Raw genomic sequence first — 23,397 nt, 5'->3', positions numbered from 1 at the left:
TTATTATTATTATTATTATTATTATTATTTCCTAAACATTCATTTGCCCCTTTGCAGTTTCAATCGAAGGAGATGGCATGGCTAGGTGGCTCAGTGGCTAAGGCGCTGAGCTTGTCGATCAGAAAGGTCGTCAGTTCGACGGTTCGAATCCCTAGTGTAGGTCTCCTGCCTGAGCAGGGGGTTGGACTAGATGACCTCCAAATATACCTTCCAACACTGTTACTGTTACTGACATCACCTCGAGGAGGATATTAGGGACCTGGCAGACGGGTGGGCTTCAACTGCCCCCAATTTCCCACCTTAAGCAAAGCTGCTGCATAAAGTTTAATGCTTATTAAATTTTAATATTAAGAATTGATATTAATATAAAATATAAGATATATACATATAAAAAACTCAAAAAATTAAGTTATTTAACCTATTTTAAAACAGATTAAAACCCTTGCTTTTACAAAAACAGAGGGCAAAAAGCACGCCTCTCTCGAAATCAATTCCTCCCCCTGGGATCACCAGTCCCATCCAAGGCTGGGAAGCATGGGCTGCGTGGTTGCACCGCCTCCCTCCCTCTCGCTCGCTCTCTTGGCCAAAGGCGGATCTGATGCGCACGTGGCGCGGCAGGCTAACGAGAGGGCGGAGCCGGAGGGCGTGGCCCAACGCCTTCATTAGCATGCCGCGCCTCCTCCCCTGGTGACGTCACACGCGTCTCCTGCCCGGTCCAAGATGGCGGCGCTCTGCTTTTCTTGCCGGCGGGTTCAGTGAGGGGGGGGGCGCAGGCAAGGTGAGCCGGGGGGGGTCCTGGGGTGGAATTGGGGGGTCTTTACCGGCTGATAGGGCTGGGAAGGAGGCAGGGGAACCTTTCTGCGGGGGCTGTGCCGGGCTGGGGATGATGGGGCCACCCCTGCAGGCAGGGCTGGCTGGCAATAAGAAGGGCGGGCGTGGGACTCCAGGACCCATGCGCCTCTGCCGGCCCTTGCACGCCCATGGAACCAGGACCACCTTTGCAAAGGCTCCCCCACTCCCCCCTAGACCGAGCTGGAGTTTGCACCGAGGTGGGTGGGTGGGTGGGACTCCAAGACCCATGCGGCTCTTCTGGCCCTTGGGGGGTGTTGCATGCCATTTTCACGCTCGCTGCACACCCCATTGCACGGGGAGTCTCCTCTTCCCGTCTTTGCAAAGAGACACGCACAAACACGGACGGACGTCAAGCTGGAGTTTGCACCAAGGTTGGTGGGGGTGGGACACCAAGACCCATGTGCCTCTTCTGGCCCTTTGGGAGCGTTGCATGCCCACTGCGTACCATTTGCACGCTCATTGCACACCCCGTTGCATGAGGACCCTCTCTTCGCAAAGAGCCCCCGGCCGAGTTACACAAATGGGGGGCCAAAATGTTGACTTGGAGACAGGCCCCCCTCCCCTCTAACGCCGTCCCCCTCCTTTCTCTTCCAGCCTGCCATGGAGGGCGTCTTCGCCCAGCACAGCGTGAGGGTCCTTCAAGAGCTCAACCGCCAGCGCCAGAGGGGTCAATTTTGCGATGCCACCCTCGCCGTGGGCAGCCTGGTCTTCAAAGCCCACTGGAGCGTCCTGGCCTGCTGCAGCTCCTTCTTCCAAGCCACCTATGACGACGGCGGCGCCAGCAAAATCCTCCTTCCGGAGACCTTCCTGGAGGCCTTCGCCCTCCTCCTCGACTTCTTCTACACTGGCCACCTGGCCGTCACCTCGGACAACCGGGACAGGCTGCTGGAGACGGCCAAGGAGCTCCGCGTCCCCGAGGCCATCCAGCTGTGCCAGGAGTTTCAAGCCGCTCTCTCGCCGGGCGGCGAAGTTCCTGGCGACAAAATTCCTGACGCTTCCTCGCCGGTGGAGGAGTCGACTTGCGAGGCTGAGCCCCCCGTCCCCCCGGCCTCAGAAAGTCCCCGGAGCGTCCAAGGAGCTCAGGGGCCACGGGTCGGCCCCACCCTCCCCCGGGGGAAGTTGAAAAGGCTCCCCAAAACTAACGTTGTAAGCCGTGCAGGCGACGTAAAGGATACCCCGGAATGTAAGGAACTTAAACGGCCCCTGAAAAACGAAGCCGCCGAGGACGCGGGCGCCAGTCACGAGGTGGCGTGCGGAGTAACGTGCTCTCTAGGAATTGCCCTTGTCTGCTCCTGACCCAGAAAACAGGGTGGGGAGGGAGGGGGAGAAGCTGCAGGGAAGCAAGGAAAGTTACGGGGGGTCTTGAAAAATGGCAAGCAATTTGCCGCAGATTACTCTTGTTTTGAGCTGGGAATTTGGGGTGCCGCTAGCCCATTTTAAAAAAAAATGGTTACCTGTTTGGGCTGGTCAAGAAACCAGCCCTCATTGAGGTTCTGGGACAATCTAGAGCAATTCTGCTTTGGGGGGATGATATTCTACAAGCTGCCATGTTCTTCCCACCAGGAGACCCCAGAGGTCCTGGGATCGAGCGACCCCCCTTCTGAAGATCACAACGGAGGAAGGGAAAAAGACGACACGGATGAAGATTACGTCCCCGCTCAAAAGATCATCCGGGGGAGAAAAAGACCGTCCTTAACCAGAGCCTCTCGCAACGGCTCCAAAAGCCCCGGAAACGGCCACAGTCACAAGTCTGCGGCCCTCCGACCCCGCAGAGGCACAGCTGAACCGGTGGAATGTCCCACCTGCCATAAATCTTTCCTCAGCAAATATTATCTGAAGGTCCACAACAGGTACGTTCGGGGTGATTGTAGAGGGAGGGAAGAAGCGAGGAGACAGAGGCAGCTTCTGGGAATCTGTGGAAGGAAAAGGGGAATCTCTGTGCTCCGTTGGGGGGGGGGTCCCCTGTGTTCCTGACTGCTTGGGTGGAGATAACGCTGACCTGTTTGAAGTACTGATAGTTAGCTCTGTGCTTTGTGAAGTGCACTTCCTGGAGGGAAGGAGGAAACAACTTGGGAGATTTTGAAAAGTGAGATTATAAAAGACCAGACTAGCGCAATACCAATGAAGAAGAAAAATAACAGCTCACAAAAGAAACCAATCACGGCTGCATAAAGAACTCCGAGGGATAAACAGGGTGAATTAGAATGACCCTGTTCAATCTCACTCCTTGGAATGACCACTGATCAACCTCACTCCTTGGAATGACCGATGATGAGTCTATCTCTTAGGAATTTACAGAAATCTTTGGGCGGGGGTGGGGGAGCGATCATGCAATATTGGGATTCGACATTATGCAAGCACAAGTAATAGAACAAAGTCAAACTAGAGACTTTAAGAGGGTTTATTTCAATAAACATAGATTATAAAAGCCCAGTCCAGTACAATACCAATGAAGAAGAAAAACAACAGCTCTCAAAAGAAACCAGTACGGCTGGATAAAGTACTCTCTGAGGAATACACAGGGTGAATTAGAATGTTCAATCTCACTTCCTGGAATGACCAAAGCCTATATATATATTCTTGCAGGAAGCACACGGGAGAGAAGCCCTTTGAATGTTCCAAGTGTGGGAAGTCCTACTTCCGGAAGGAAAACCTGCTGGATCACGAAGCCAGGAACTGTGTGAGCCGGTCGGAGCAGGTATTTGGAACGGCAGAGTCAACGGACTTTGGGAAGCCACCAATTTGTAGGCCCCGTACTTGCAGCGGGTAGGATGCCCAACCTTTGGCCAAGTGGTCAACTTGGAAAAAAAGAAAGCTGGCTTGTATGGCAAAAGCTGGCCTCGGAAGTTCTCCAGAACCACCTAAGAGAGAAACCAGCTACTTCCCAGGTGGGTGGAGGAAGATGGAAGACTTGTTAAGGAGTTCCCGCTTGAGTCATCTCTCTGTCTCTCTCCCCCGTCTCCAACCCCCCCCCTCCCCCCCAGGTTCACACCTGTTCTGTCTGTCAAGAGGTTTTCAAGAAGCGGGTCGAACTCCGGCTGCACATGGTGACTCACACAGGCGAGATGCCTTACAAGGTGAGCCTCGCCTTGCGCTTGAGCGTTGCTGGGCGGAAACGGGTGGCGGGTGGCGTGCTGAGAAATGGCTCCCAAAGGCCCAACAGCCCAGCTGTGGCTGGATCCGTGCTTCCTGGCCCTTCAACCGCAGTACGTGAAAACTGACGTGCAGGCTGTAGAATTCGGTTCCTTTTGTGCATCTTGGTTGCATTCTGCCTCTGTTTTCCCCCCCCTGCTGGGAATTGCCAACCCAGCCCAATCGAAGCGCGCTGGGGAGGGGGCAAGTAGCTCCAGTCCTCACCCTGCCCCCTCCCTCTCTCGGTGGCACCTTGGCGCTGAGCGTTGCCCGCCTGTTTTGCAGTGCTGTTCCTGCATCCAGCAATTCATGCAGAAGAAGGAACTGCAAAGCCATCTCATCAAGCTGCACGGCGCCCCCAAGCCACACGCGGTGAGCAAGCATCAGTGGGGTGTCACGTTCCTCCCCTCCCCCTGACAAGCCACCTGAGATGTAGCTGAAGGAAGGCCCGCCCCTCCCCCTCTAACACCAACAGGATAGAAGCAAACGGTTGTGGCCCACTGGCAGCAAGAAGAGCTGGTAGTAGATTCGGAGAGGGAGGAGGTTGGGGAGGGAGATGGGCCAGTCCTGGAGTCTGGGGAAGTCTCGGGCGAGGGCTCTGTGTCGGAGGCAGAGAGGGGGTCACAGCCGTCTGACAGTTATCAGCTGCCTTCAGACTCAGACATCATTGGGGCAGAAGAACAGCTGGAGCCTGTTCCCAGTGTGCGCATGCGCAGAGTTGCCAGAGGAAGGAAACAGCTAAAGAACAGGGGTCGACTTGGGAGGGAGGCCACAGGTGGAGGATGAATGGCCCCTCCCGGAGGGAATAAAAGAGGAGCGAAAAGGGAGTGGAGTTTGCAGGAGACAATTAGTTCATTTAATTGGTTTGGAGACTCCTTGCCGAGTCCTTCAGATCTCAGCCTGGCAACTCTCCAAGCCAGATAAGGTCTGTGACCGTAAATCCTCCTTTGAAAGACTTTGCTGGAGGTGAAGGAGCAGAATTCACAGTCAATTAACAAAAGGGGGTTTTGTCGGGAGAACAAGGAGTTGGCTTCAGGCTCTTGGGAAGAAGCCTCGGTCAGAACAAAACCTGATTTCCCTGCCGTCTTCCTCCTCCCGCCCCGTCTCTTCCCCTCCAGTGCCCCTCCTGCTCCAAGTGCTTCCTCTCGCGCACGGAGCTGAGCCTCCACGAAGCCTTCAAACACCGGGGCGAGAAGCTCTTCGTCTGCGAGGAGTGCGGCCACCGCGCTTCCAGCCGGAACGGTTTGCAGATGCACGTCAAGGCGAAGCACAGGTGCCGGCGGGGAAGGGGAGGGGTGAGCTCCAGCTCACCGGGGGACGCTGCAGTCTTATCTGACGGGGGCTTCCTCCTCTCGCCAGGAACGAACGGCCGCACGTCTGTGAGTTCTGCCAGCACGCCTTCACCCAGAAAGCCAACCTCAACATGCACCTCCGGACGCACACGGGCGAGAAACCCTTCCAGTGCCACCTCTGCGGGAAAACCTTCCGCACGCAAGGTGCAGGGCGACGTAGTTCTCGGCTGCCTCCTCGCTGGCAATCTGGCTGTAGCACGGCACAAAGTGGTGTCTCCACCGGCCGAACGAGAAGCGAGCAGGGCCGTCTAGACGGAGCAGGATTCTTTCTGGCTCTGCGAGTTACGGCCACAATGGAGCCCCAGATTTCTGTTGTTAAGCGAGATATTTGTTAAGTGAGTTTCGCCCCATTTTACGACCTTCCTGGCCACCGTGGTTCCCTGCGGTTGTTCAAGGTAGCAACACGGTTGCTAAGCGAGCAATATGGACTTTGCTTACCAGAAGTTTGCAAAACTTGATTCATGGGACGCTGCAACCGTCATAAAGACGAGTCACCGGCCAAGCATCTGAGTTTTGATCACGTGAGCGGGGAAATGCTAAAAACGATCCTCTGTGAAAAACAGTGATAAGTCACTAAGCGAAACTCACTTAGCTGTCTCACTTAGCATCCAAAACTTGGAGATCCATTGTGGTCGTAAATTGAGGATTAACTGTTGATGCCAAAGAGTAAATTAATAATAATAAGGCAACCAGGGTGTAGGAGTGGGTGGGGGCCTAGAGGTGGAGCTCTGGCCTCACATTCAGAAGGCTGAGAGTTTGATCCTAGGTAAAGCTCTCTCTCGGCACAATGAGAAATATATCTGCTGAACAAAACCCCACTCTGGTGACAGGAAGGGCATCTGGCCAGGAAACACTCAGCTCAATTCAGTTGTCCAAACTCCACCACGCAAAGGATTACGGGGGTCGTTTAAAGAACATAATAATGAACCAGGATGAGGTGTGTCGGGGTCTCTCCATCCAAGCTGTGAAGGACACACGAGAGATCCAGACACAAGTGTGAGACAAAGCCACATCCTGCAGGTTCATCTTGTCTTAATTTTTGTCCTCGCCCCGCAGCGAGCCTGGATAAGCACAACCGGACCCACACGGGGGAGCGCCCCTTCAGCTGCGAGTTTTGCGCCCAGAGGTTCACCGAGCGAGGCCCGCTCCTCAGGCACGTGGCCAGCCGGCACCAGGAAGGGCGGCCGCACTTCTGCCAGATCTGCGGGAAAACGTTCAAAGGTAAAAACGTGCCGCGTTTCTCCCGCCCTGCGAAAGGAAGCAGCTCACCCAGGGGCGCCCTTTCCTTTGGGGGAGCCGGGGAGGCCTGGCTGACTCCAGGCACCCTCTGTGTGGGGGGGATCAAAGGCGCGGGATCCCGCCACAGCTTAACCGATGTTTGTCCCTGTAGCGGTGGAACAGCTGAGGGTCCACGTCCGTCGACACAAAGGGATGCGGAAGTTTGAGTGCACGGAATGCGGATACAAATTCACGCGGCAGGTATTGTCTGCGCGGGCGTCCTTTTTGCCTTCTATGAGCCGCGGTGGCCCAGTGGTTAGAGAGCAGTACTGCAGGATACTTCTGGTGCCTGCCGGCTGCCTGCAATTTGGCCATTTGAATCTCACCAGGCTGAAGGTGGGCTCAGCCTCCCGTCCTTCCAAGGTGGGTCAAATGAGGACCCAGATTGCTGGGGGGCAAAAGGCTGACTCTGTAAACCGCTTAGAGAGGGCTGGAAAGCACTGGGAAGCGGTATATAAGTCTAAGGGCTATTGCTATTCTTTGTTATCAGTTCAAGGTTGGGAGGAGTCGGCTAAAATCTTTCCTTGGTTGGAAGTCTCTTAGGTAAAGTTTTCAAGAAGAGGTCAACAACTATTTGTCTAGAATAGTTTAGGGTCTCCTGCTTGATCAGGGGTTGGACTAGAAGACCTCCAAGATCCCCTCCAGCTCTATTCTGACTGATTGATTGATTGAAAAGGTCTAGAGTCTCTTGCTTGAGCAGGAGGTTGGACTAGAAGACCTCCAAGGTCCCTCCCAACTCTATGATTGTATGCTTGTGAGATTCCTCAAACTTCCAATTGATGAAGAGAGCCATATTGGCACATCTGGGAAAACCCGAATCTGAAAGCTTCCCGGTTTTCCCCACCCAGTTGAAAGTTCAAGATCTTGCCCCCACACCCACAAGCCCATCCCGTGGTCCAATCTCCCACTGCCACGCTGGCAGCTTCCACCCATCCAGTTCCGGTCAGGTGCAAAGACAAAGGATGACCTTGGTTTTCTAGAAAGAATGTTGTTATGGCTGCATATCATCGAACTCCGTATTTTCCCACCATAGAAAAATGTAGAATAATAGAAAGTGTGGCAGGCCAAAGATCCCAAAGAAAAGATGGCTGCAGGCCTGACAATAGGATCTCCTACTTGAGCAGGGGGTTGGACTAGAAGGCCTCTGAGTTCCCCTCCAATTGTTAATAATCATATCCTGAAGGGCAACGATGGGGTTGCTGAATTTGGGGACCTTTCTTGCCCTGCCCTTGACCACCTCCCCATCTTCCTCCCTCCCTCCCTCCGCCAGGCTCACCTGAGACGCCACATGGAAATCCACGACCGCGTCAAGAATTACAATCCTCGCCAGAGGAAGCTGCGCAACCTGGTTATCGAGGACGAGAAGGTGGTGGTGGTGGCCTTGCAGGCCCCCAGCGTCCTGGAGGTGGGCTCCGCGGAGGTGATCGTGGAGGCCCTGGCCCAGAGCGCCTCCAACGTGGGTCTCCCCGCCGGACAGAGACTTTGCGCCAATGAGAACTTGGCCCCCGCAGAAGTCACGGAACAATCCTTCCTCATAACGATCCCGAACGACTGTGGGATGTAGCGGCCTGCTTCCCCTAATAAAAGATTAGCCAACCGTTTTGCCTGGAATGGTCTAGGTAGGGTCGGTCTCCCCTTGGGCAAGCGGGCTGGACTAGAAGACCTCTGAGGTCCCTTCCGACGTTGTTAATTCTGTAACCCCAGATCAATTCCCCCAGTGGAACGGCTTTCCTCCAGAAGCCATGGGTGGCTCCATCACTGGAGGTGTTCAAGAAGGGACTAGACAGCTGTGTGAAATCGTATAGGGTTTCCTGCTTGAGCGGGGAGGTTGCACTAGATGACCCCCCGAGGTCCCTTCCTACTCTGTTAATCTGTAATCCCAGATCAATCGATCGGTGGACCGGCTTGACTCCAGAAGCTGTGGGTGCTCCATCACTGGAGGTTTTTTTAAAGAGAGTGGGCAGCCATGTGTCCAAGATGGAATAAGCTCTCCTGCTTGAACGGGGTTGGACTCGATGACCTCTAAGGTCCCTTCCAACTCTCTCATTCTATAATCCCAGATCAATTAATCAGTGGAACAGCTTCCTTCCAGAAATTGTGGGTCCTCCATCAGTGGAGGTCTTCAAGAGGAGACTGAACAGTCGTTGTCCAGTATGGGGTAGAGTCCCCTGCTAGAAACTGCAATTTGGGTTCTGTTTTTTTGGCAAAAATGGGAATATTTTTTCTCTCATCAAACTATTCATGCGCTCGTAACACAACATGGTTGCTTCTGCCATTGGCAAACACATCGTCTGATTTTACGATTTTTATTTTCTCACCGGAAGGGAAGAAACACCCCACCCCACCCCCACGCAGCAAGGTAAGCCAGGAATGGTGGCTTATTCCTGCTCTGAAAGCAGGGAGATAAAATGCAGATTTGGACCTGCAAATACATTTTTTCTGCTGAATTTTTGCCCAGCAAAACGCAGCCCCTGTGCAATCTCTCTCATTCTGTCTCTGTCTCTCATTCATTCATTCACTCTCTCATTCTGTCTGTCTTTCATTCTGGCTCCCTCTCACTCTGTCTCTCTCACTGTCTCTTTCATTCTCTCATTCATTGTCTCTGTGTCTCATTGTCTCTCATTCTTTCTCATTCTCTCGGTCTCATTTTCTCAGTCTCATTGTCTCGCTCATTCATTCACTCACTCATTCTGTCTGTCTCTCTCTCTCATTCATTCACTCTCTCATTCTGTCTCATTCTCTTTCTGTCTTTCATTCTGGCTCCCTCTCATTCTGTCTGTCTCTTTCATTCTCTCTCTCATTCATTGTCTCAATCTCTTTCTCATTGTCTCTGTGTCTCATTCTCTCGGTTTCATTTTCTCAGTCTCATTGTCTCTTTGTCTCTCTCATTCATTCATTCACTCTTTCTCTTTCTGTCTCTCTCTCTGTCTCTCTCATTCTCCCTGTCTCATTGTCTCTTTCTCATTCTCTCATTCTGTCTGTGTCTCATTGTCTCTCATTCTGTCTCTGTCTTTCTCATTCTGTGCCTCATTCTCTCTGTCTCATTGTCACTGTCTCATTCTGTCTCTCTCTCTCTCTTCTTTCCCAAGCAGATTCCGGCAATGTCAACGCATCTCTTTTATTTGGCACCTTTCAAGTTTTTCAAAAGCAGCTCTTTACCAAAAACCAGAATATTTTTTGCTTCGAAGGAGAAAGAGAACTACAGTACATCAGGCCAAGTGCAAGGACTACATTTAAAACATTCAATAAATACAAAAAGTCGCCCGGGGGTCCGTCCAACTTGGAACAAGAGGCTGCAAGCCCAGTTCCCCCACCCACCCACCCACCCCCAAAAATACATATTATTCTCATACATTGGAAGGTATTAAAAGAAGAAACCACGCAAACAGCCACAACCACATGGAAAACAAGCCTGTCTTTAAATGCAGTGCAGTCCTTGACTTACCACATTTCTGTTAAGCAAAACGTTTGTGAATTTTGCCCCCTTGTATGACCGTTCTTGCCGCAGTTGTTAAGTGAATCACTGCCGTTGTTGAATCCGGCTTCCCCACTCCCCTCGCTTGTCGGAAGGTGGTAAAAAGGGGATCGCTTGACACACACACACCCGGATACTGCGACCGTCGTAAGTATGAGTCGGCCGAGCACCTGAATTTTGGTCACATTGACCGCGGGGGGTTGCTACAGCAGTCGTAAGTAAACAGTCGTAAGTCGCTTTTTTGGTGCCGTTGTAACTTTGAACGGTCACTGAGCCGTTGTAAGTCGAGGACTGTGGGGGTTTGGCAATTGCAGAGTTGCAGTGGGTAAAACGGGGAATGAAGCAGCAACGCAAGAAGGAAGTGTTTTCTTTTCTTCCGGCGTTGCTGCTTCGATCTGTTTTACCTCCGTCCTAAAGCCACGCTGCGCCCCTTCTAGGCCAGTGGGTAGAAATTAAAGTCTATAAAAATATATTTTTCTCCCATCGTAGAGATTACAGGCCACGGGGAATAGTCTCCTTAAAAACTGCCAAAGGAGTAATAGTTCCATTATTATTTTTTCCCAAGACATTAGTCCTCTTGATGAATGAGTGGCAGAGGGAGGGCGCCAATTCAGCCTTTTTGTAAAAAAAAAAAAAAAGCAACTTTAAAAATCCCTTAATTTGATAAAATTTAAGGTGTCTTTTTCCTGCCAAAGTTGAAGAGTGGGGGAGGGGGAAATAAGCCGAAATAAATAATTTTTGAGTGGATCAAACATTCAGAAGGCAGGATGGCTTGGTGGCCATTTTGCTAAAGCGGAAGTTGGTTTAGTTGTAGTTTATTGACTGTTGTCTGGCTGAGCGGATAGAGCCAGGCCCGTAGGAAACGCACCACGAAGGAAGCTAACCAGGATTATCCACCTGGGAGAAGGGCAGATTTCCCCGCAGGGGATGCACAATCCATCTTCACGTTTTTTAATTTTGCAAAAACCCACTCCCCAAACGCAAAATGCAACCGATCGGTCATCGTGACGCCAGATACGGCAAAAATCGAGGCCCCTCCTCAATCTAAGCCACATCCAAAGTGGGGTTCAGCAGGGTTTGCGTTCACACATCCTGCACGGAAGCTCAATTTCAGCCGGCGTGCCGTATAACCATCATTCGTGGTTTATTACCCAGGCATTAACACGAGGCTTTCCTTTCGCCTCCAAGGCACAACTGGCTCGATGTGCAATTTCTTCCAGGGGAGAAAAGAGTTACAGCTTCCTCTCTTTCCAGATGCAAAATGACAGAAATGTAAATGGGGAGGGGGGCGGGGCGTAGAGGACATCCAGTCTAACCCCTTGCTCAGTGTGGGACAGGCAACTCGATCCATTCTCCCCCCTCCCCTCCAGCAAATACCAAAGAATAGATGCTACGGACTGTCAAAAGTCAACTTGACTGGGTGGTGACCACAGAAGCAGAATCTGGGACGGGGTCCCTTGAGGTCATCCATCCCAACCCCGGATGAAAACCTCCCTCGGCTAACCAATCTCCCCATCCAGACCCTTTCTCTTTCGGACCATCCAGACTGCGAGGAACAGCAGAGGTGGGGAGAGGGCAGAAGCACAATCCAGAATGGGTCCCCTTGAGGTCATCCATCCTAACCCTGGATGAAAACCTCCCTCGGCTAACCAATCTCCCCATCCAGACCCTTCCTCTTTCGGACCATCCAGATTGCGAGAAACAGCAGGGGTGGGGAGAGGGCAGAAGCAGAACCTGGGATGGAACCCCGTGAGGTCAACTATCCCAACCCCGGGGCAGGGGGGGAGGAAGGATCATTTTTAATTGGTTTTTGACCAGTACTTGACCTATGAATTCTGAATTCTGTCCCAAGCACAAGAAAGGGGAATGGACATGTTCTTGCTTGGCTTTGCACCCCAGGCTGCATTTCTGACCCCCTCCTCGCCTGGAAGACCTTCCCTTCAAAGGTTCCCCCCATCTACCCCCGTGGCTGAACCCCAAAACTTCTGTCCACCCCCCCAATTAATCGTTCAGGAACTGGCCTGCAACTCCACCCCGCTCCTGGGTTGACCAAAGAGAAGATTCACGGACAGGACCAAGCGTGCCCACCAACTTGGACAATGGGGTGCCACTGTGGGGTACCCCTCGGGACCACCCACAAGCCACAGCAGCCGACAACCAGGCGACCCCTTAACGCAGCTCCTGTAAGTTTTCTCGCGGGGGGTTGGGGGCGAAGGGGTCTTCCAACCCCCGCTTCTCCTCCTCGTCCTCCAACGCCGTCGGCATGAACTGGCGGAAAATGCTGACACTGTTGTGCCAAAAAATGGGCTCCGGCAACTGGCCGGCCACGCTCCACTTCCGGGTCTCGGGATCGTACGATTCCACCATGGCGGAGAGTTCAAAGGTATTGTCGTAACCGCCGGAGATGTAAAGTTTACCTCCCAGCACGGCCAAACTTCCTCCTACGTGCACCTAGAATGGAGGCAAAAAAAGAAGAAAATGTACCAAAATTATTATTTATGACGGTGGGTTTCACGGTCAGCCAGATGTTCAGACTGGATTTGGCATTTTTATGCAGCTGTCGAGTCCGTCCCAAGGACTGGGAGAGGCAGAGGCGATCGACACGGAATTTGCCACAGGATTTAAACCGTTGCAAGCCTTTTGCAATTGACCGATGGGGATTTTGTCAATGCCGATGGCATTAGGGTTGCCGGCCGCACAATCAGCCAGATGTTTAGACTGGAGTTGGTGACTCTGATCGTCTATCAAGTCCTAGGGACAGGCAGATGTTGTTGTGCAATGCTGTTAAGGGATTTTGGTGCAGGATTTAAGCTGTTCCAAGCCAAGCTGCCTTTTGCAATTGACTGATGGGGATTTTTGTCAATGCCGATGGTATAATTATGATTGGTCACAGACTCAGCCAGATGTTCAGGCTGGATTGGGCAGTTTTGATCATCTATCGAGTCCTTGTCGAGGAGCCGAGATAGACAAGATGTTGTGATATAATGTTGTTAAGGAGTTTTGGTGCAGGATTCAAGCTGTTCTAAGCCAGGCTGCCTTTTGCAATTGACCAATGGGGATTTTGTCAATGCCAATGGTATTAGGGTGGTCGGCCGCACAATCAGCCAGATGTTTAGACTGGAGTTGGCGACTCTGATCGCCTATCAAGTCCTTGGGACAGGCAGATGTTGTTGTGCAATGCTGTTAAGGGATTTTGGTGAAGGATTTAAGCTGTTCCAAGCCGAACTGCCTTTTGCAATTGACCGATAGGGATTTTTGTCAATGCCGATGGTATAATTATGATTGGTCACAGACTCAGCCAGATGTTTAGAGTGGTTTTGGCATTTTTATCCACCCATCCAATCCTTCCCAAGGACCTGAGATAGGCAGAGGTTGCTCTTGGATAGCGTTAAAGATAACTCTGAGAACTGAAGCCCACTCCTCTTAAATTTGCAAGACCCTCCCCCCATCACCACTACCTACCTGGAGCATCGGAGGGATTTTGTCCCATTGATTCTTGGCGGGGTTGTAGACATCAACTTCCGCGGAGTCATCTCTGTCGGACAGGAAAAAGAATTGATTATAATTAATTAATCATTATTCATGGCTAAGGAGGGACTAGAACTCACCGTCTCCCGATTTCTAGCCTGACGCCTTAAACCCAACTGGCTCTCTCTCCCCGAATAGCCTTGTTATTAATCTAGATTTTAGGATGCGAAAAGGAAATCTTGATGGAAAGGAACTTCCCCCCCCCCCCCTAATATCTCTAGTGATCAGGCCGCTTAGGAAGCATCACAAATGCCCCCAAGGCAAAATGAGTCCTGCTTTCCCTGTTTTTCCTTCTAGCAAGAACCTTCTAGAAGAGTTGTCGGCCAGGGGTTGTGAGTTAAGCACAGACTGTTCCTTCGGCTGGTTCCGATGGTGAAATGCCAAGTGTGACAGCAACAGGTGTGACCGGGGAGGGGGGGGGGGGAAAGAGAGGATGGTCAAAAAAACTAAATTTGTTTGTCACCTCCACACCGGAGTCACAAACCCATTTGAGACGACAAAAATCCAACCACGTTAGTTGTAGCCCTCCACACACTAACGCAATTGAGCCCAACATTTCTGCGGCTAAGTGAGACATTTGTTAAAAGTGAATTGTACGCCTTTTGTTAAGCGAACCACTGCAGTTCTTAAGTGAGTAACATGGTCTTTAAGTGAATCACCGTAGTTCCTAACCTAGCAACGTGGTCGTTAAGCGAATCCAGTTTCCCCGTGGACTCTGCTCGTCAGAAGGTCGCCAAAGCGGGGGTCACGGGACCCCTGCATGCCACGACAGTCATAAGTACGAGTCAATCGGCGAGTGTCTGAATTTTAATCACGCAATCGTGGGGATGCGACAATGGTCCTAAGTGTGGAACACGGCCCTAATAACGGTCCTAAGTCAAAGCTTTCCAGTGCCGTTGTAACTTCGGTCATTAAACGAATGTTTGTAAGTTGAGGTGTTTTTTTAAAAAAACACCGCATGGATTTGGGAAATTTGGTCTGTTTTTTCCCGTCAGAAGAACTTTCGGGGGGAGGGGGGGAGGATTCTGCTGCGGAGAATCCAGAGGGGAAGGATAACCGCCGTTTTTCCCGTCTGCTACGGCAACAGGGAACGTTTTTCTTGGGTTCAGTGAGGAATTTGAAGCATGTCTTTAAACCCGGCTCCGGAGAGCCGCGCGGCGAGAAAATCCGCGGGGACCAGCTGCTAATTCCAGTTCTGGAAAGGCCAGGAAAAAAATCCTTGGCATGCATTCCTTGTTTGTCTCCAGAGCCCACAAAAGTGGGGGGGGGAGAGAGGGGCTGGAGCCAAACGCCTCTCAGCAGCCGTGGTGGGGGTCTGTCCATATTTGCACGCCAACCGTCCAAGGTTCTTAGCAATCCTCCGTCCGCAAACAAGGCGCTTATCTGAACGATAAGAGAAAGGGACGAGTCCCAGGCCTGGTCACCTGAAAGGCCATTTTTGGCTAAAACTCTCGAGGGGTCTGGCCGGCTGACCTCCGGCAATGATAAGGCCGCCGAAAGCAGCTCACATCGTCCACCCAAAGCAGAAAAGGAAGTTTTGGACCCAGAAAACGGGGGGTCATTTTCTCCCCGTCCGATTCGGGGAGATTCCCCAAAAATTCACGCAACGCAGCATCTCCAGAAAGAAGTTGGGATAATCTCATTATTATTTTTTTAAACCAAGAGCTTTTCTGCCCGAAACAGAAAAGGTAGTTTTGGACCCAGAAAAGAGGGATTCCCCCCCCCCCCCCCGATTTGGGGAGATTCCCCAAAAATGCCGCAATGCAATGTCTGCAGAAAGAAGAAAGAAGTTGCAATAATCTCATTTTTTTTAAATCAAGCTTTTCCGCCAACAGAGAACAGGGGTTCTTTTCTCCCCCATCTAATTTGGGGAGCCTCCCCCCCAAAAAAACCTGCCACAGTGCAGGCCCACCTGAAAACAGAGAAAAGTTGCAATAATCTCATTTATTATTTTTCAAATCAAGAGCTGGTCTCTTTCCAAGAAGGGAAACGCCAGCCAGATAATCTTAAGAGCCTCTGGAAAATGGGCGCTATTTTTATAGACTCTGGAACGGCGGACTTGTAAAAACCTTAATTTTGCAAACTTTGTTCTACTTTTAGCAACAGGTCCTTTCTTAAACAACAATTAAAATGTTCTTTTAAGGCTAAAAAAAACGCAGGAGAGGCCCGACCAGAGAAAAGTGGATAGACACAGCCAGTCCTCGCATTACAACCGTTCGAAGTGACATCGGCAGCACTGAGAAAAGTGCCCTTAGGGCCGTTGTTCACACTTACGACCGTTGGTCAGGTGATCAAAATTCGGGGGCTTGGCAACTGGCTCGCACTTATGACGGTGGCAATGTCCAAAGAGGGTCACGTGATTCCCTCCCTTTTGCGACCTTCTGACAAGCGAAGACAATTGAGAAGCTGGATTCACTTAACGACCATGTAGTGTTAAAAAAAAAAACGATATCACTTTTTCCAGGGCCGTCATAGCTTTGAACCATCGCTAAACGAACCGTTGTTAAGCCGAGAACTGACTGTATTTTCTTTCTGGACCATCTGATAATATAATATAATTAGCGTAGTATTGTATTGTAGAGTATTAGTAGTATTAGTATAATAATAATAATAATAATAATAATAATAAGTTTGAATTTATTAGCCGCTCCCTTTCCAAGTAGGACTCGGGGCGGCGTACAATGGGGCATATAAAACACAGAAAATATATAAAACACATAGGCGTACATACAGAACATACATACAGATACACAAACACGGACTCGGAGGAGGTAAACAATTTACATCATATAGACAGTTAAAAGACCCGCATTAAAATACCCCAATTGTAAAAACCCGATATAAAATTAAGATTTAACGTTTAAAATACAATTTAAAAACAGTTAGGAGGAATAAGAATAATTACGATTGAGCCAGGCCAGATAATTGAAAGAGGTGGGTCTTCAGCTGTACACGGAAGGAGCGGAGATCGGAAGTAATCCTGATGTCACGGGGGAGGTCATTCCACAGGGCTGGGCCCACCACAGAGAAGGCTCTGCTCCTGGGTGTCGCCCCCCGGCACTGTTTGGCGGACGGCACCCGGAGAAGTCCCTCTCTGTGTGAGCGAATTGGTCGTAGAGATGTGTGGGGCAGGATGCGATCCTGCATATAACTAGGCCCTGTGCCATGAAGCGCTTTAAAGATCATAATCAAAACCTTGAAACGCACTCGGTAGACCACAGGAAGCCAGTGCAGCTCGCGCAGGAGAGGTGTTACAGGGGAGTACCTAGTCCTCCCCATAATCACCCGCGCGGCCGCGTTCTGGACCAACTGTAGTCTCCGAGTGCATCTCAAGGGAAGCCCCATGTAGAGAGCATTGCAGTAATCCAGGCGAGACGTCACTAGCGCATGGGTGACTGTGCGTAGGGCATCCCGGTCCAATAAGGGGCGCAATTGGCGCATCAGGCGGACCTGATGGAACGCCCCCCTTGCCACTGCTGTTACATGGTTATCCATGGACAGCCGGGCATCCAGGAGGACGCCCAAATTGCGCACCTGTTCCATGGGGGCTAGTTGGACGCCCCCGATGGCCAGAGATGGAAACACCTGGTTGAACCGGGAGGCCGGAAGCCACAGCCACTCCGTCTTGGAAGGGTTGAGTTTTAGTCGGTTGCCATCCATCCAGACCCGTACGGCCTCCAGACACCGGGACATCATTTCGACGGCCTCATTGGGGTGGTTCGGGGTGGAAATGTATAGCTGAGTATCATCAGCATACAGATGATATCCCACCCCAAAACCACGGATGATCTCGCCCAGCGGTTTCATATATGTGTTGAACAGGAGAGGCGAGAGTACCGATCCCTGTGGCACTCCACATGTGAGTGGCCTCCGGGTCGAACTCTGCTCCCCTGTCAACACACGTTGCGTCCGATCAGAGAGGTAGGAGCCAAACCACCGTAAGACGGTGCCCCTGACTCCCAGCCCCTCTAGCCGGTGCAACAGGATACCATGGTCGATGGTATCGAACGCCGCCGAGAGATCTAATAGGACCAGGATAGAGGAACAACCCCTATCTCTGGCCCTCCAGAGATCATCAACCAATGCGACCAAGGCCGTCTCTGTGCTGTGCCCGGGTCGGAAGCCGGACTGGCGCGGGTCTAGATAATCATTTTCCTCCAGGTGACGTGGGAACTGCTGTGCTACCACACTCTCTACAACCTTCGCTAAAAAAGGAAGGTTGGAGACTGGACGATAATTGACTAGGTCCGTTGGGTCCAGGGAAGGCTTCTTGAGCAGGGGCCTCACCACCGCCTCTTTCAAGGCGGCCGGTAGAGAACCCTCACCCAGCGAGGCGTTCACCAGGCCCAGGAGCCAGTCGCGCGTAACCTCCCAGGATGCCAGTACAAGCCAGGAGGGACACGGGTCCAATAAACATGTGGTAGGTCGCAGACGTCCACGCAACCTGTCCAAATCCTCGATGGTAACCGAGTCGAACTCCTCCCAAAGCGGTCCCTCAAGACTCGCAACGGGCGTCTCTACTGAATCACTGAAAGGGGTCCATCCCATCCGGATTTGAGCGACTTTATCCTGTAGATAATTCCCAAACTCCTCTGCTCTGCCCTGTAATGGGGCTTCCCGTGGTCTCTCAAACAAGAGGGAACGGGTCACCCGAAACAGGGCAGCAGGGCGGTTATCTGCAGACGCAATAAGAGCGGCACAATGTTGACGTTTGGCCGCTCTTAATGCCACAAGGTACGTCTTCAAATATGCTCGTACCTGTGCTCGGTCAAATTCGGAACGGGAGGATCTCCAACGACTCTCTAGGCGTCTCTTGTGGCGTTTCATCACCCTTAGCTCCTCGGTAAACCAAGGTGCCAGGGTGGTTCGTCGCCGCAAGAGAGGCCGCAAAGGCGCCACCCGGTCTAGGGCCCCGGTAGTCGCACTATTCCATGCGTCTACCAGGTCCTCCACTCGGGGGCGGGTCAGGTCCACAGTAGGTGGCCCAAGTTCCGTCTGGAACCTATCCGGTTCCATCAGGCGCTTGGGGCGGAACCATCTAATACCTTCCAGTTCCGCCTCCTCGCGGCGGGGGGTGGCACCAGGGAAGTCCAGCCGGAGAAGTGAGTGATCCGACCATGACAGGGGAATAGTGTCTAGATCCCCTATTCCCAGATCACTCGTCCACTGGCCAGAGACAAAAACAAGGTCCAGGGTGTGGCCTCCCTCGTGAGTAGGGCCCTGAATTAACTGGGTCAGGTCCATGGCTGTCATGGAAGCCATGAACTCCCGAACCCCCTCAGACGCTTCTCCCATCGACGGCAGATTAAAATCCCCCATCACTAAAAGTTTGGGGGTCTCAACCGCCACCGATGAGATCAGCTCAAGGAGTTCGGGCAGGGCCGCTGAAGTATAGCGAGGAGCCAGGTATACTATCAGCAGGCCCAACTGCCTCCCTGGGCCCCATCTCACGACGAGGGACTCACACCCGGATGTCTGCGGCACAGTGAACTCTCTCGGCTCTAAGTCTTCCCGGATAATCACTGCTACCCCACCGCCCCTTCCCTGGGCCCGAGGCTGGTGAAATGCTCGATAACCTGGAGGGCACATTTCCACAAGGGGTAGACCTCCCTCGTGGCCCAACCAGGTCTCGGTTATTCCGGCGAGGTCCGGGTCCCCCTCCAAAATTAGATCGTGGATGAGGGGGGCCTTATTGACAACGGACCTCGCATTGCATAACAGCAGTCTCAGGCCTTGGGTCTGTAGATCCTGACCACCTAGTATGCAGGGGTTGGTACAAACGACCGGGAATGACCAAAAACCCCGGTCTCCCAACCGACTACGTGCTCTTAAACTGTCCTCGCACCTGCCCCTCCCTACGACCGTTGGTATTAAAGTGCCCTGCACAGGAATGCTATCTTCCTTCTCCTCCCCCACTCCGCTCCCTCCTCCTTCGACCACACCTAGATGCCTGGCTCTACCATCCCTCCTGACCTGTTCCCCCCCCTCCTCCCACCCCCCAACCCCAGGATCCCTACAAATTCTTAAAAAATATTTTACTAAAAAACCCCTTAATTTGCGCTTCCTCCACCTCTCAGGGTTAATAAACCCATCCTCAAGGTGGGCCCTCGAAAGGGCTGAAGGCCAGACCTGCGAGAAAGGGGATTCCCGCAGCCGCAGTAATTCCGGCTTCGTGTACATAGAAATGGAATCATGGGGTACAGTTAGTTGGTAACTGGTGCTGAAGAAATAGATGTAAAATCATTTGTTTGTCGAGAAGGTTTTCCTGACCCAAGATGAAAAGGGTGAGTTGATGGGCTAGTCGCCTCCCCGGGTTTCATTCAGGAGAGTTTCAAGATGGTGTAGGAACCGGCAAAGCAGATGTTAAAACGATGTTAAAAAGCAGATATTAAAAGATGTTTAAAAAGATGTTAAAAGCAAACGCCAAGGTCACAATCAGAATAGTATCAAGGATTCAAACCTAGGTTCTAGGTTTGCCATTTAATTGTGTCTGCTCTGCTCTGAGAGACTTTAACCGGCTCACCCCTCCTATAGCTGCTTCGTTCAGATCTTCCTCCGTCTCCCTTCTCGCCTCTCACACAACGAGGCAGTCCTCCAGGTTTCTGGCCAACGCCCCGGCTAGCACGCCCACACGCCAACACGCCAGCACACCAACAGACCGACATACTTGCAATCTTTCTCATCATCTTCCTGTCTCTCCAGCCTCTCCGCGCTTCTCCCTCACGCCTCCCACACTCCGTTCTCTGTTTGGTGCCAGATGATCCGTTCCATGCTCCACGTCTGGCGCTCTCACCAGCTAGACGGGCAACCACAGCCAAACGAGACCCACTTCGTATCTCCGTTCTTCTCCGTTCCTCCGTTCCTCTCTAGCCGCCTGACACTCAGCTCAGCTCCACACTCCACACTCCACACTCAGCTCACTTAGTATAGTAATAATATATCAATAATAATAATCTCTCTATATATGTCTGTGTATGTTCCAGCATAACTCTGGAACGCCTCAAGCAATTTCAACCAAACTTGGTACACAGATGACTTACTCTCTGGAGAAAAATACTGTGGGGGTAAAACACCCCTAAAACCCCTCAGGGTGTGTGTTCTGTTAAGATACAGCCTGTTGTGCCGTAAAATGGCTTCTACTGTACAGCACAGTGGAGTTGCTATGGTAACGGCTTCACAGTACTCCACAAGTGGGCACCCTCTGGGAAGGGGGAAAACCCAGAAATTACGTTTGGTCCAGACATTCCCCCCCCCCCCCCCAATCGATAAGTACCCGGGCAACACTGTTTTATTGGCTAATAGAATATATAATGGCTGTTTTGGGACCCTGCTCTCAACTCCTGATGCCCTACAGGAGGTCTTTCCACCCGAGACCCTCCCCGTTACCTGACGAAGTACATGAGCCCTCCGAGAGTGACCGCCTTGGGTGCAAAGGACCAAGGGGGCAGAGGCCCACAGTTCACCAGAGTCCAGAGGTCCGACTCGGGGTCGTAGCACTGCATGACCATGGACTCCTTGCCGGCCAGGGAGCCGGTGGCGTAGAGCTTCCCGCGGTAGGTGGTGGTGGAGCAGTCGTCCATGGGGTAGAGCATGGGCTGCAAGACCTCCCAGCTGTCCAGCGCGTGGTCGTAACGCTCGGTGCTGTCGGCCGCCACGATGTAGAGCAGGCCATCCAAGACGGCCGAGCTGTGGTACTCGCGGGCTTTCAGCATGGGGGACACCTCCGTCCACTCGTTCACACTGGAGTTGTAGCGCCAGACGCCGTCGTAGAGCCGCGAGCCGTCGGAGCCGCCTGCAGAGAAGAGCGGCCCAGTGGAGAGGTCGGAAGGGGTGGCTGAGAGCCAGCTTTGGGCTAGTGGCGAAGGCACCAGGCTCAGAAACCAGGAAAGAGTGAGTTCTAGTCCCGCCTTACGCATGAAAGATGACTGGTAGATGGGGAATTTCTAGTTCCACCTTAGGCGGGAAAGCCAGCCAGGAGTCAGGGAGTTCTAGTCCCATCTTAGATATCTTTCCTGCTGAAGATGGGAGTAGAACTCACTGACTCCTGGTGATGGGTTCAAAGTCACCCAGCTGGCTTTCCTGCCTAAGGTGGGACTAGAACTCCCTGTCTCCCAGCAACTGGCCCAAAGTCACCCACCTGGCTTTGCTGCCTATCACTGAACTACAACCCCCTGTCTCCTGGTTTCCTGTTCTGGGTTCAAGAAAAGCCTGCCCTGTCCCCCCCCCTCCCTCCAAGCTATCCCCAGCGCAGGTGCGATCCTAACCGGGTGTCTCCCAGCAAGGGGGGTGACGGGGGCAAGAGGGGGGCAAGAGGGGGGTTCGGGATAGGTGGGGGTCTACTCACCTGTGACGTAGACGTCGTTGCCCAGGGCAACCGCGCTGTACCCGCCCCCCAGGTGCTCGGGGAACTCGGCCAGGTAGCGCCAGTGGCCCGTGCGCGGGTTGAAGCCGTCCACCGTCACCAGCTCGTCGCAGTCCCGGTCGCATCCGCCCAGCACCACCAGCAGCTCGGCCAGCCCGGTGGAAGGGCGAGGGCGCAGCCGGGCGCAGGGCGACCTCTCGTGGCGATCCAAGCGGCCGGCCTGGAAGAGCCGGGCCTCGGCCACCAGGCGCAGGCAAGCCGAGGATCGGGCCACCAGCGGCTCGCCCTCCACCTGCGCCAGCAGGGCGAAGCGCCGCACGAAGGGGAGCCGCACGTGGGCCAGCAGCTGGGGCAGGAAGCCCGCGCGCGGTCCGGGCTCGGCGCGCACCCAGCGCAGGGCCAGGGCGAAGGCGGCCTCCTCCTTGGGCACGCGCAGCGCGTCCTCGCGCAGGTAGGAGACCAGCCTGGCCAAGGGCACGCGCTCCAGCTGCGCGCCCAGCTCCCCGTCCGGCTCGGCGGCGTGGCGCAGGACGCACCTGCGGGCGGCCTCGGCCAGCGGGGCGCAGGCGAAGGTCTCGCCGAAGTCCTGCAGGTCCAGGGCGGCGGCGGGCTCCAGGCGGGCGGCCAGCCAGGCTCCGCAGGCGGCTTTGACGGCGGGGAACTGGAGGAGGTCGGCGGCGCTCAGGAGGCGCTGGGCCAAGTGCGGCTCCAGGCTGCGGGCGCCCAGCTGGCCGCTGTAGGCGAAGTCCAGCAGCAGCGCCAGGCAGTCGGGCTCCACGCCGTGCAGCCGCACCCGCGACGCCCGGGCTTCCCGCAAGCCGCCCGCGAACATGGCGCGGAAGTAGCCCGAGGCCGCCGCCAGCACCGCCCGGTGCGCCCCGAACTCCTCGCCCGTGCCGGCCAGCAGGGTGACGTCCAGCAGCGCCCGCTCCGAGCGCAGCGCCGCCAGGCCCCGCAGGAGAGCCGAGGCGTGCGCCGCTTCCGCCTCCATGCCTGGGAAGGGCCCGGACTGAAGGCGGCTGGGGAGGGGGCGCCGCCCGCCCGAGCTCCCCGCCCCCTGGGCGGACCTGGGAAGAGGAGGAGGGGAGGGAGGGAGGGGGCGGGGGAGGGTCGGCTGCCCTGCAAGCGTTTCCCACCCAGCCGACGGGCTCCTGGCCGAGGGGAGAGCGCTTGCGGGCGCCCGCTTGGGGATGTGAAAACACATCGGCATTTTTGCAAACTTTGTTCTCCTTTTGGTCCTTCGAAAGAAATGAAAAGGTTCTCTTAAGGCTAAACCAGGGAAAGTGGGCAGGGCCACTCACAGCCCGTCCTCGGATTGCAACCGTTCGTTTAGTGGCCTAGCTAGGTCCCTTTTTCACACACACTTACAACCGTCGGTCACCTGAGCCAAATCCTGCCGCTTGGCAAATGGCTCGCAT

The 23,397-nt window shown here is 53.4% G+C and overlaps 2 protein-coding genes across 2 annotated transcripts; one reads left to right on the top strand and one right to left on the bottom strand.

Moving 5' to 3' along the window:
• Positions 1-675: 675 nt before the first annotated feature.
• Positions 676-8,211, top strand: ZBTB48 (zinc finger and BTB domain containing 48). The gene is made up of 11 exons (XM_081954946.1): positions 676-778; positions 1,447-2,097; positions 2,416-2,702; positions 3,439-3,550; positions 3,837-3,929; positions 4,270-4,356; positions 5,103-5,257; positions 5,344-5,480; positions 6,393-6,557; positions 6,727-6,815; positions 7,885-8,211. Exons 2-11 carry the CDS (start codon positions 1,453-1,455, stop codon positions 8,176-8,178), a joined length of 2,064 nt encoding a protein of 687 aa, XP_081811072.1. The 5' UTR covers positions 676-778; positions 1,447-1,452; the 3' UTR covers positions 8,179-8,211.
• Positions 8,212-9,718: 1,507 nt separating this feature from the next.
• Positions 9,719-23,044, bottom strand: KLHL21 (kelch like family member 21). The gene is made up of 4 exons (XM_081954305.1): positions 21,962-23,044; positions 21,004-21,409; positions 13,552-13,624; positions 9,719-12,540 (listed from the first exon to the last, which is right to left on the bottom strand). Exons 1-4 carry the CDS (start codon positions 22,968-22,970, stop codon positions 12,259-12,261), a joined length of 1,770 nt encoding a protein of 589 aa, XP_081810431.1. The 5' UTR covers positions 22,971-23,044; the 3' UTR covers positions 9,719-12,258.
• Positions 23,045-23,397: the final 353 nt, after the last annotated feature.

The sequence above is a fragment of the Natrix helvetica genome (assembly GCF_964273705.1).
Source record: "Natrix helvetica genome assembly, chromosome: 5".
Taxonomy (NCBI): Eukaryota; Metazoa; Chordata; class Lepidosauria; order Squamata; family Natricidae; genus Natrix; species Natrix helvetica.
This window is presented reverse-complemented; position numbering and strand designations above follow the sequence as displayed.